The 11,228-nt window shown below is 31.5% G+C and overlaps 3 protein-coding genes across 4 annotated transcripts; all 3 read left to right on the top strand.

Annotated features, from left to right (window-relative positions):
• The first annotated feature begins 40 nt into the window (after positions 1-40).
• On the top strand, positions 41-2,450 carry Pnn (desmosome associated protein-like protein pinnin). The gene is made up of 5 exons (XM_012361956.2): positions 41-299; positions 683-875; positions 1,237-1,410; positions 1,471-1,765; positions 1,868-2,450. Exons 1-5 carry the CDS (start codon positions 142-144, stop codon positions 2,176-2,178), a joined length of 1,131 nt encoding a protein of 376 aa, XP_012217379.1. The 5' UTR covers positions 41-141; the 3' UTR covers positions 2,179-2,450.
• Positions 2,451-2,988: 538 nt separating this feature from the next.
• Positions 2,989-5,843, top strand: Zip102B (Zinc/iron regulated transporter-related protein 102B). Its single transcript, XM_012361958.2, has 6 exons — positions 2,989-3,370; positions 3,478-3,604; positions 3,684-3,910; positions 4,022-4,156; positions 4,468-4,732; positions 5,623-5,843. Exons 1-5 carry the CDS (start codon positions 3,275-3,277, stop codon positions 4,714-4,716), a joined length of 834 nt encoding a protein of 277 aa, XP_012217381.1. The 5' UTR covers positions 2,989-3,274; the 3' UTR covers positions 4,717-4,732; positions 5,623-5,843.
• Positions 5,844-6,082: 239 nt separating this feature from the next.
• On the top strand, positions 6,083-11,106 carry LOC105669217 (uncharacterized). Of its 2 annotated transcripts, none has more exons than XM_012362050.2 (2): positions 6,083-6,739; positions 8,882-11,106. In XM_012362050.2, the coding sequence occupies exon 2, from the start codon at positions 8,945-8,947 to the stop codon at positions 10,694-10,696; it is 1,752 nt and encodes a 583-aa protein (XP_012217473.1). In that variant the 5' UTR covers positions 6,083-6,739; positions 8,882-8,944; the 3' UTR covers positions 10,697-11,106. The 2 variants fall into 2 exon arrangements, with proteins under 2 accessions (XP_012217473.1, XP_012217474.1); XM_012362051.2 differs by lacking the exon at positions 6,083-6,739 and adding an exon at positions 8,067-8,207.
• The last annotated feature ends 122 nt before the right edge of the window (positions 11,107-11,228 follow it).

Raw genomic sequence — 11,228 nt, 5'->3', positions numbered from 1 at the left:
TTGAGAGGTTTCGGACACGCATTCTAGTATGTACACAGTTTATGACAATATCGCCGGTAGTCGTTCTCGTTCGTTTTTTTAGCTAACCATTGGTTGGAAGAATTGATTGTGTGAATCAGTGGCTTTATTTGATACCTTTAAATGAGGAAATTGGATTGTCAAGAAATATGGGACGCCGAAAGATTAGAAGCTCAATTAGAAGCTGCTCGAGATGGTCTTCGTGGCCTTGATCGTAGCATTCGTAAAATTTTGGGCCGAGATCTTCCTGACGGTGAAAGCGGTCCACTGCAACCACCTAGGTTAATTTAACATTTTTTAACTCATTTTGTAAATCTTTTCAATACATTTTTACATGAAAGTATTAAACATGTTTAAAAATATTCTATGATGATAATCACAAAAATATCTCTAATAAAGATTAAGCTATTTTACAATATTTACATATTTAATTTCCAATTTTATCAATCAAGTTTTTTCATCATTTTTATGTTATTTACATTACTTTCATACTTCATTATATTACTTTATTATCTGTATTTATAGTAATTATATTACATTTACTTTTATTGCAGTATACTTTTATTAATTATATCATATTTACATTCTCTACATCTATATTGATGTAATATCTATTTGTGTATACTTATTTTTGTTATAATTTTAACTTCTAATTTCTTTTTAGAATATCCCAAAAACGACCATTGCAAGAAGATCGGCGGCGAGTTGTAACAGAATTTGTGAATACTGAATTACCTGGAAGTAAACGACGTTGGCAAGGTTCTAACATTGAACCAAAAACAGTTTTCAGTCGTTTAAGTGCACGTGTTCCATCTAATGCTGATGATAGTGCTGATGAAGATGACAGTACCATCAAGGTAATGTAGTTGTGACTTGCACAAATAACACACATCACAAACATGTACTTTTTCTAATATCTTTAAAGCTATTAGTGATATTGAAAAATGCTTCAAACAAAAGTTGAATTATTTCAATGGGATATAACTCGGTTTTAATAGTTTTTTATGAAGTTGAAAGAAAATATGAAGACATATTGAGACTTTCACAAATAATCTCAGAAATCTGCTATTAACGTGTGATACAGTAGATCTGGGAAACTGTGTATATATTTTTATAATATATATTTTTTAAATAAAATTAATAAAATTATTAAGACTTTTTTAAAGATATTTCAAAGAGTTTTAATCATGTATAATATATGTTTTAATGTTTATTAAGCCTGCTGTATCATCCAGAGTAATAGCTACTCCTCGAGAAATTCCCTCGCGTCAAGAAGTTATTAGACGCGAAAGGACAGATGAACGCAGCCGACAAAGAAATAAACGTATGTTTGGTGCACTATTGGGCACTTTACAAAAGTTTAGGCAAGAAGAAACCAAACTTAAGGCAAAGGTAAGATATACATTGAAATATATTTACCATTTATCATTAAATTATTTATTTTATTTATAGGAAGATAAAAAAGCAGAAGTAGAAGCTAGAGTAGAAGAAGCTAGAAGACGAGAAAAAGAAGAACTTCGCAGGGAGAGGCAACAATTGTTTTTGTCACGCAAAAAACAATTGGCTGTAGTGCGAGCTTTAGAAGTGAAGCTTGCACGCAGTCGACAATTTCAAAATTGGCGCAGTGCACAGTTACCCCTTGCCTCATTTATAAAAACACGAGCACAACCTTCCATATATTATGCACCAAAACGCAAACATCCTCAGACAGACATGTTACTAGCACAATCTGCAAAAGAACTTTATGGTTTGTATTCTCACAAAAATCATTAAATCAAAGTTTTATAAATTATCTTTATATCTATGTATCTATGGACACATGTAATCATCAATTTTTCTCATATTTCAGAGGAAATTGAGAAAAGGGAAAAAGCATTGGATGAAGAACTAAATTTGATAGAGGTTCAAGTAGGATTAAGTAAACAATCACAAAACTTTGAAGCATCTACATCTTTACATACAGTAGAAGCTCCGCGCTCAATAGAAGAGGGTGAAGAAAATCGAGATCCTAATCCAGAGCACAATGAAGATATAATCAACAATGATGTCGATGTTTCGATGCAGTCTATAATAAATGAAACTTTTGATGATAATCAGGATGTGGAGAAAAAGGAAGAAGTTGAATTGGATCAAGTTCAACCAGATGAAAATAATGGCTAGTATTTGGTACAATAAAAAGAATTATATGTATTATATATATTGGATGGTCCAACTTAAAATGAGAATTTTCATAGTAAACATTTTATGATTATGCATAATTAAATATAGCATCCAAAAAAATCATAAATTTGTAAGTTTATTGTTATATAAACTAGAGTAGCTTAGTCTTAAGACTCATAGTTTCTTATTGCAATCGTATTGGATTGTAACATCAGAAAGCGATAAGTCATGTAAATTTTGTTTCTTGTATGAAATAAATTAATTTTATCGCACACGTATAGTATAGAGTTTATTGGTTCTACCACGTCTTTGGTTCATCCTTCAGCTGGAAGCTTCGATTTTTGCGCGTTTATAATTCATCCGTCATCGTAAGCTTTATCCTAAGGCTGCGTTCGCTTTGAACGCTTACGCGCTGAAAGCGTCATTCTATCTTTCTTCGACGTGTAATGAGCAAGAAAGCGTGTGAGCGTCCAAAGCGAACGCAGCCTAAATAAGACAATTTTTCGGACATCCTAAAAACGTTCTAAAAAAAGACATCTTAAAGACGTTCTAAAATTGATGTTTTTATAGCGTCTTTTCTTAAATTTTTTTAACTATTAGCATTTTGAATTTTACAACAAAAAACTTTCAAAAAATTTAAAAAAAGACGTTTTAATTATTTAAGTATAAAACGTCCTACAGATGTTTTTTTAGGACGTTTTTAGGACATCCTAAAGATGCTGCTTGCTGTTTGCGTCTCAAATCTGGCGTCACTGGCTTGAAGCATCGCGTGAGCGTTCCAATCACGTATCAGTATAGTATGTACAATAGAGTTCACTGGTGTTCACTGGTTGGTATCAATGTTGAAGATGGTAGTGTTCTGTGTTGCACGTGTAAATTAGTAGGTGTTGCTATTTTGTTGATCAGTATAAATGACATATGTCATCAAAATAATTTAATATATGAATATAATAAAATCAGTATGAGAGAAAGTTCACAATTTACGTTTTACATGCAGTTACTCAAATGTTTTAGTTTTGATGTTCGACGCATGTACTTTATTCATTGACAATGTAATTGACAATTAACAATTCCTTTCACTATTAAGGATATAATAATGGAAGAGAAAGCAATGTTATGGATGCTTTCTCTTGTTATGCTCGTTGGTTCTTGTTTGGCTGGATCATTACCATTAGTCATAAATTTATCTGAAGTAAGACAACTTTTTTATAAGAAATGGCAAATTGTTTTTTTTTAATATAAAATGTTTTAAATACACTGTAAATATCTTTTATAATTGAGTAAAATATTTGTTTTTAGGACAAGTTACAATTAGTATCAATCTTAGGAGCAGGACTTCTTGTTGGCACTGCATTAGCCGTGATTATACCTGAGGGCATAAGAGCGTTATTTACTGGTGGAATTGATAATGAAAAAGGGCCCCATAGTACGTCATTTTGTATTTGTTTCTTTATTAATGTATTCCATGAAATTGGTCTTTTTAATTAGTACTTTTATCTTTACAGGTGATTTACATTCTTTGATTGGAATTAGTTTAGTACTTGGCTTTGTATTTATGCTTTTGATTGATCAATGTTCAACAAGAAGAAGCGGTGAAAAACAAAAAAGTGTTACAGCAACTTTAGGACTTGTAGTGCATGCCGCAGTTGATGGAGTTGCTTTAGGAGCTGCTGCTACTACATCTCAAGCTGATGTCGAAGTGATCGTTTTCTTAGCAATAATGCTGCACAAAGTAAAGCTTTTGATTATATTATTCTTTAATTGTTAATTAAAAACAGTCTTTTAATATAATTATTTTATTTACTTTTTTTGTTAAACATTATATTGTTTTTTTTTTTTATAGGCACCAGCTGCATTTGGACTTGTGTCATTTCTCCTTCATGAAGGTGTAGATAGAAAGAAAATAAGTAGACACTTATTAATTTTTTCTCTAGCGGCACCATGTCTTGCACTTGTGACATATTTTGGGATTGGAAAAGTGAGTATTGCGCAGTAGTCGTCATATCATTTTTATAAGTAATATTTAAATCATACATTGTTATATAAAATGTGACCAATAATTTCTTACACTTAAATGAGTATCTTGTGAAGTATCTTGGTTAATTCTTTTCAAATCTTTTATTTTGAATCTTTTATTTCTGAAAAAATGTTTTTAATTTAATTTTTATTTTAGTTATCTTAAACCTATTTTTTCTGTAATTATACAAAATAACATAAATATGTACTTATATATATATATATATATATATATAAATTTTTAATTAATAATTATTAATTTGCTTGTTGCAGGAAGGGAAAGAAACATTAAGCAGTGTCAACGCAACTGGTTTAGCCATGTTGTTTAGTGCTGGAACATTCCTTTATGTAGCTACTGTACATGTTTTACCAGAATTAATGACAAGAAACAGTAATTACTCGCATTTATCAAATGTTGAAGGTGCAACAATATCTGCGACTGGGCTTAAGGTTAAAGAAATATTATTTTTAGTAATAGGATCATTTTTACCTGCTTTGATTACAACTGGACATCATCATTGACTAAAACAAATATTATGTAAGAAAGATTTTTATTCTATATCTGTAATATTTACGAAAGTTGTTTTGATTTGTAACATTCTATTTTTAAGATATGCTTTAAAATATTATTATTTGAAAACGCTTTTATAAAAAAATTATAAAGATTGATATGTTGAGAAAAAAGTAAAAATTACTAATATATGTATATTGTTTAATAAAATTAAAGTCTATTTTATTACAAAATTGAAACAAATTTGATTGTCGAATAATTTAATTTGCAAAATTGGAGCATTTAAAATACTAATAAATCAGGAATATATCAAACAAATCAAACTTCTTAAGTCATCTTTTGAAAATAAAGCAGGGTTTACATTATCATTTTAAACTTCCAGCCAAATTTCTAGTTAAATTTAAAATGGAATTTTCATTTAATGTGTATAATAAATAAATTTCAATCAAGTCGAATCATACTGTTGCAAACAATCTATATCTTTCCATCAAATATCTTTTGATGGAAAGTTATGAACTGAGCTGCGTAATAACAAAATTGCGTTTGAAGTTAATAATAAGTTCAATAGTGTAAATCTTACTTAAAATATATAGGTTATTTAAAAAGTTCTTGGAATAAAATATAAATGGATCTATATTGATCTATATTTTAATGGCATCAATAAAGATTTTGGAAAATCGCCAATTAAAGAAAAAATTTCTAAAATTATTAAGGCCATGGTCATTTTAAATGAACATGTGTTTTATATTTTAACTAACGAATTGTGTACGAAAAAGCTTTCTCCAAATTATTTTGCAAACAAGACAATGCATGTCTCTATACAAACACATACAAGTGTTGTTTCAATGAAAAAAATCAATGAATAATCGATGAATTGAAGTATGATTTGTTTTCATATACTTATTCATTTGTTTTAGTTTCGTTTGACTTACTACGGATGAAAAAAATTCTTTCTGGGAAAAAAGATTTTTGACAGATAAAGAAATGAAAGAAGCCGTTGAAGAATATCTTACAGGCCTTGACAAGTTGGAGTTTTGTAATAATATAATGGCTTTGAAACATTGTTGGTACAAATGCATTGATGTTTAAGGAAAAATTATATTAAAAAATAAAAACAATTTTAAAAAGACTGTATAAACTGTTTATAAATTATTTTTTACTTTATTTCGAGAACTTTTAATGACTTTTTAAATAACTCGTGTAATTCGTTTTTTCACTTTAGTACTTTACGTATATAAGAATAATAACATTTAACAAATTTATTTTACAATAATTTAAAACAGAACTAATTAGTGAGACGTTTATGTATATTTTTTGCTCTCTTGTTCACATAGTATTATAAGTTTAGACAATTCTATTTTAAATAACCGGCACCACTGTCAGTATAGAAACTTTCGACGATGTACCACCAAAAAAGAGGTTCTTTCACAAATAGAGACAAAACTATCATTTACTGGAGGATCCATAATCTTTATTGGTTAATATCTAGTGAATTTGGTCATTTTCGTAATTTTTATATTATATTGTTCATGCTCTGACTTTCATTTCTATGATTTCTTTTATCATCGGCACATCCGTTGTGCGTGCGTCTCTAAGTTTCCTTTCTTTATTGCATTCGTAGTTTTAGATACATTCAACAGTGAAATCAGTCGTTCGTCGGTAATCATGTAAATAGGTTAGTTTTATTTTCGTTGCTTCGTTGATCGCATTAAGTTAGGTTAGGTTGTTTCAGTTTTTGATGGACGAGCACGAATAAACGAGTGTAATTAAACTATATTTGTATCAATTATTATTTGAAAAAGAGATACTCTTCGCAAAACTTTCAAGATTTAAAATATTTTGGTTTTGGAATGCAACTCAAAAGAGCGATTGATCAGGCAGTGAAATAACTGTCATGAGAGCGATTATGTTAGTGTAAGTGTGACTGTATTTTCACTTGAGCTCTCCATTTCGAAAAAAGAGCAATCATTGTACTACGTGGGACTTGAAGCAAAATACTTGCAGAGGAATTGTGACAAAGCGAGATATATTCCGGTAAGAAATAAAGACTTATTTTTCCGTTTGCAAAACGGAGTGGAGTAATATATAAGTAATATAAATTCAGCATTTTTAAAAAATTTAGCATTTTATCGTTATGAAAAACATTCTTTTGTACTTATTTTAATGTTATTAAACAAATTTATGAATAATTATGAACATAACTATTCCAGAAATTTGTATTAAAATAATTTCTAGAATTATTTCATAAATTTAATATTTTTTATTTCGCAGAAAAATGGTAAATGATTCGTTTTCTCTACACGCACGTCAACCTGTCGTATATTTCTAACGAAATTTGTCCTTGTCTCTTTCTCTCTTCTCTCTTTTTTTCTTTTTTTCCGTCCTTCTCTTTTTTCCTCTGAATAAGAGCTATTTTATTTTTATAAAAATAACACTTCTGTACTTATTCTTACACTTATTCAAGCAATTTGTTAAAAGTACAATACGAGAAGACAAATCATTAACTCAATAAATGTAATTCAATTTCAATAATAGGAAAATTATTTTAATCATTCTTTGAAATTATTTTATTTAACTTTCGAGAAAAAAGATTCACAAACAATAAACTTACGCTGAATATTATCGATCTTTAGATATAGTAACATCGATATGAGATAGGAACACATGCACAATCTAATTTTGCAATCGTTAAATCGACATTATGCAACGCAACTGACGAACGTAGGCGCTTCTCCGAAGAACTGTTCACCTATAAATGAAAATAAAGTGACGTAGAAACGGTGCAGTGATGTAGAAGCGCGTCAAATTTCTAGGCCATATTCCTCGAAACAGACGTCATCGCAGTGCTGTTATATCGTGCCAGTTATTGCAAAAAGCGTTTTTCTGGGAGTTTATATTTGGAAATATAAGAAAGAATGAAATCTTTCAATAGCGTAGCTAGAATTATTATACCGTTATACAATGTCGGAAATGTATTTTTATTAATATTAATCAATTATTATTTTTTTATAATTTAAATATTAGAAAAAGATTTTCTTAATACAAAGAATACAATATGAATTATTACGTTGCTAGATCTTCCCAATTATTCATATTTATAATAAATGTCTGAATAAACGTTCCCGAAAAACATATTTTCAGGACTTATCAGTTTTCAAAATTACATACTTTGTAATTAATCGTGATATTAAATTTTATTAAAAGTTTGTTTAAAATTGTCTATGAAATACAGTTTTGTTATTTATTTATTTCTAAAACATTTGGCTCGAAAATAAGCGAAGCTATTTGCGTATATTTACGTGTGTATGTGCGTACGATTAAATGCGACGACAAAGCGTCGGTGGATTCTTCGAATCTATGCCCATCCATGTTGTTTATCTCGGAAAATCTGCATAATGCGGTCAAAAGATCGCTTCGCGGAACTTATTCACGAGGAGCGCGTCCTACGTCTTTCCGCCGTGTTACTCAAGATAACGAGGTCGGTCACGTATAATCAAGAATTGTGAGTGTGTAATTATTGATAAAAATTAGCAAAATTAGCATGCGTTGTACAAAAGAATCTTTTAATTGTCTTTTCGTGCCTGAATTCATAGATGATTCTTATTTGCATCTATTGACTAATTACATGATGCAACATTTTTTTTACTTATTTTATTACTTCTTATATAGAATATTGCATGATATATAATTATTAGTGACAACTGTATTTTAGATCATTTTTTTTATTTAGTAATTAATTTCTTTTCAGAATTTAAAAGTTAGTAGATATTTTCATATTCAGTAATATTTTCTTATCTATAATATTTTCTTATCAGTAAGTTTACTCAATTGGTATCTAAAATGGGCTAAGAAGTATATAAGTATAGAGAATTTAATCTACAAGGAAAATTAGAAAAGTAAAGAACATTTGTCGAATAAGCATATTTAAGGAAAGAAATACAAGAAAAAATAACTTTTATTTTTAACATAATCACCACTGTGTTCAACATAATTAATTCAGCAGCGAATAAGCTGGTGTATTCTTTCTGAAACTATATAAGTCGCACTTTTCACGCATTTAGTATTCTTTCCTATCTCTATATCAGTGAAATATTTGTCTTTCAAGATCTTTGAAAAACTGAAAGTTTTCAAGAAAACGTGATTGCCTGAAATAACATTGACTTTGTTATATTTCAGATTGGACCATAATTGTGTTATGTCGACTGCGGTGATCCAATTACAAATATACGACAATTTACGATGCTGACAATATGCCCGACGTGTCGCCACCGTTTTCTTCAGCCGAGACACTTTCAAGAATCGAGCGAGCAAGATAGGTGGAAAGAAGCGAAAAAAGAGGATGAGAAAGAAAAGATCGCTAATACAGTCCATTCGACGACATCAACTTGTTATGTCGGTGGTCTCCTAGTTCCGCGCGAATATACTAATGGAGATAGCTGTTTTGTAAACGCACCGACAATCATCCATGGATCGACTGTTGAACCGTTTCAATCAGCTGTAGCTCACTGCGATTCTAATATTGGAATTGCCGGTTCCGAAACAGTGGATCTCTCCTGCGATCCTCAGTCATCGAGGAAACAGGATGACTATTCGCTTTCAAGATCGTGGAAAGATCAATTGAACAATCAGGCTTCTTTGATTATGGCAGTAGAGAATGTCGCCTACGAGACATCTTCCGAGCAACATATCGTGACTACGTGCAAATTGGCTGGCGGTAGCGTTACGATTACCGCACCCAATATACAGTGGAGCAACAGTTTAATCCAGAGTACGGAAGATGGAATTCGAGTACAACCTCCGCATGTTGAGATTCAGCCAAAGCTTACCGGTGGCGGTTGTCTTATACAGAAAAGTGTATCCACCGAAACCGAGCAATTGTCAACATCTAAAGACACAGAGAATTCAGCGCTCATAGATAATAATGCTCATCAGATGCTTATTGTGTCGCCAAGCGGCTGTTCAGAATTACCTGGGAACAAATGGATATACTCGCCTAGAACGAAAACAGAAGAAAACAGTGAAACAACGAGTCCGGAGTTAAAGCAGCAGCAGATGCCAAACACGATTAGAACAAACAAATGTTGCGACTGTATGGTTCAGCAGAAATTCTGTCAGTGTTATCAACGGTCATCCGATGCGTCTCTCGTAGACAATCACGATTCATTGTTGCTGAAGCCCGTCGGCAGTGGCGTGCAAATTCGACTTAACGCCACTGTGCAACTACCTGCGAACTTGGGTCAATGCACGGTAAATATCACAGCGACAACGGCGCCGTGCAGTCCAGTTACGAAGCCGACGACAAAGCCGCGCACTAGGAATAACTTCAATGGAGGTGGCATCGTACAACCGGAGGAAGCAGATTGCGCGACGAGAAATCGGATTATCGCAATCAAAGATAGCAATAGTAACGAGTGGAAGAACGAACCTCCTATGTCCTGGTTAATGCCTTGTCCCTGGAGCTTGGGCACAGACCTGCTAAACAAAGACGTAAATAGATTACGCGAAGTAAGGAAACTGTTGCAGATTTGTGGTTGGTATCACGAGGGTGTCACTTGGCAGCAAAGTGAAGATCTTTTGAAGAACGCACCTGTCGGTCGGTGGCTGATGAGAGACAGTTCGGATAGTAAATACATTTTTGCGGTATCTATACAAACGGCCAGAGGGCCTACTTCCGTCAGAGTGCACTATTTTTTCGGACAATTTCGACTTGATGCAGAACCAAGATTGACATTAGCAATGCCGCTCTTTAGTTGTCCTATTAGTATGTTGGAACACTACGTCGAGTACTCAAAAATCGAGCATAGAAGAGAAGTATGGGTTGACTACAATGGTCAACTGTATAGTCATATTTATTTGACCAAACCTCTCGTCAAAGAAGTTAGAACATTATCGCATCTGGCTAGGCTCGCCGTGAACCGAAACAAGCTACCCACCAAACATTTGCCACTCTTAATCAGAGACTATCTTGCGGAGTATCCGTATACGCTTTGAGTGTACAGTCACGGCACACAAATTCTATCTTCCGATATCTATAAATTAGATTTTATTTTTCTACATATGGTACGGACTTTTTCCACAGTTTATTTTTCGATGATTGGCGCCGGACTTTATCTTCAATCGCGTTGATCATAGAGATTATGTAAGAAGGAAGAGAAATTGCGAATGTAATTATATAAATCAATTTCTCGTATTAATGACTTGTGTTCTTATCGTCTGTTTCATGTTAAATGTGTTTCGTTACACATGTGTTTTATTTCTTAAAATCAAATATGATAATATCTTATATGATATATTATAAAATTGCGTCTACTTGTATGTATTTTTTAATACGTATTATATGTATTATTTTAATATGTATTGTATGTATTATTTTAATATACTAATTATGTAAATGGAACAAATTTTTATTTATCGTACACAGAAGAAAAATCTAGCATCAATCCGTCGTATTTAGTATCAAAATAAAAACATGAATTAAAGATACGAGATTAATCTTTGATGTTAAATAGAAATTATATCAGGC

Source organism: Linepithema humile, chromosome 4 (genome assembly GCF_040581485.1).
Source record: "Linepithema humile isolate Giens D197 chromosome 4, Lhum_UNIL_v1.0, whole genome shotgun sequence".
In the NCBI taxonomy this organism is placed as follows: domain Eukaryota; kingdom Metazoa; phylum Arthropoda; class Insecta; order Hymenoptera; family Formicidae; genus Linepithema; species Linepithema humile.
This window is presented reverse-complemented; position numbering and strand designations above follow the sequence as displayed.

What these genes read in the sequence shown, in the direction of transcription:
- Pnn (XM_012361956.2), top strand. Translation starts at nt 142, where the DNA reads ATGAGGAAATTGGATTGTCAAGAAATATGGGACGCCGAAAGATTAGAA. An exon ending in GGTCCACTGCAACCACCTAG is followed by an intron (nt 300 to 682) that starts GTTAATTTAACA and finishes ATTTCTTTTTAG; the next exon opens with AATATCCCAAAAACGACCAT. An exon ending in ATCTGCAAAAGAACTTTATG is followed by an intron (nt 1,766 to 1,867) that starts GTTTGTATTCTC and finishes CTCATATTTCAG; the next exon opens with AGGAAATTGAGAAAAGGGAA.
- Zip102B (XM_012361958.2), top strand. Translation starts at nt 3,275, where the DNA reads ATGGAAGAGAAAGCAATGTTATGGATGCTTTCTCTTGTTATGCTCGTT. An exon ending in TAATGAAAAAGGGCCCCATA is followed by an intron (nt 3,605 to 3,683) that starts GTACGTCATTTT and finishes TTATCTTTACAG; the next exon opens with GTGATTTACATTCTTTGATT. An exon ending in CATATTTTGGGATTGGAAAA is followed by an intron (nt 4,157 to 4,467) that starts GTGAGTATTGCG and finishes TGCTTGTTGCAG; the next exon opens with GAAGGGAAAGAAACATTAAG.
- LOC105669217 (XM_012362050.2), top strand. Translation starts at nt 8,945, where the DNA reads ATGCTGACAATATGCCCGACGTGTCGCCACCGTTTTCTTCAGCCGAGA.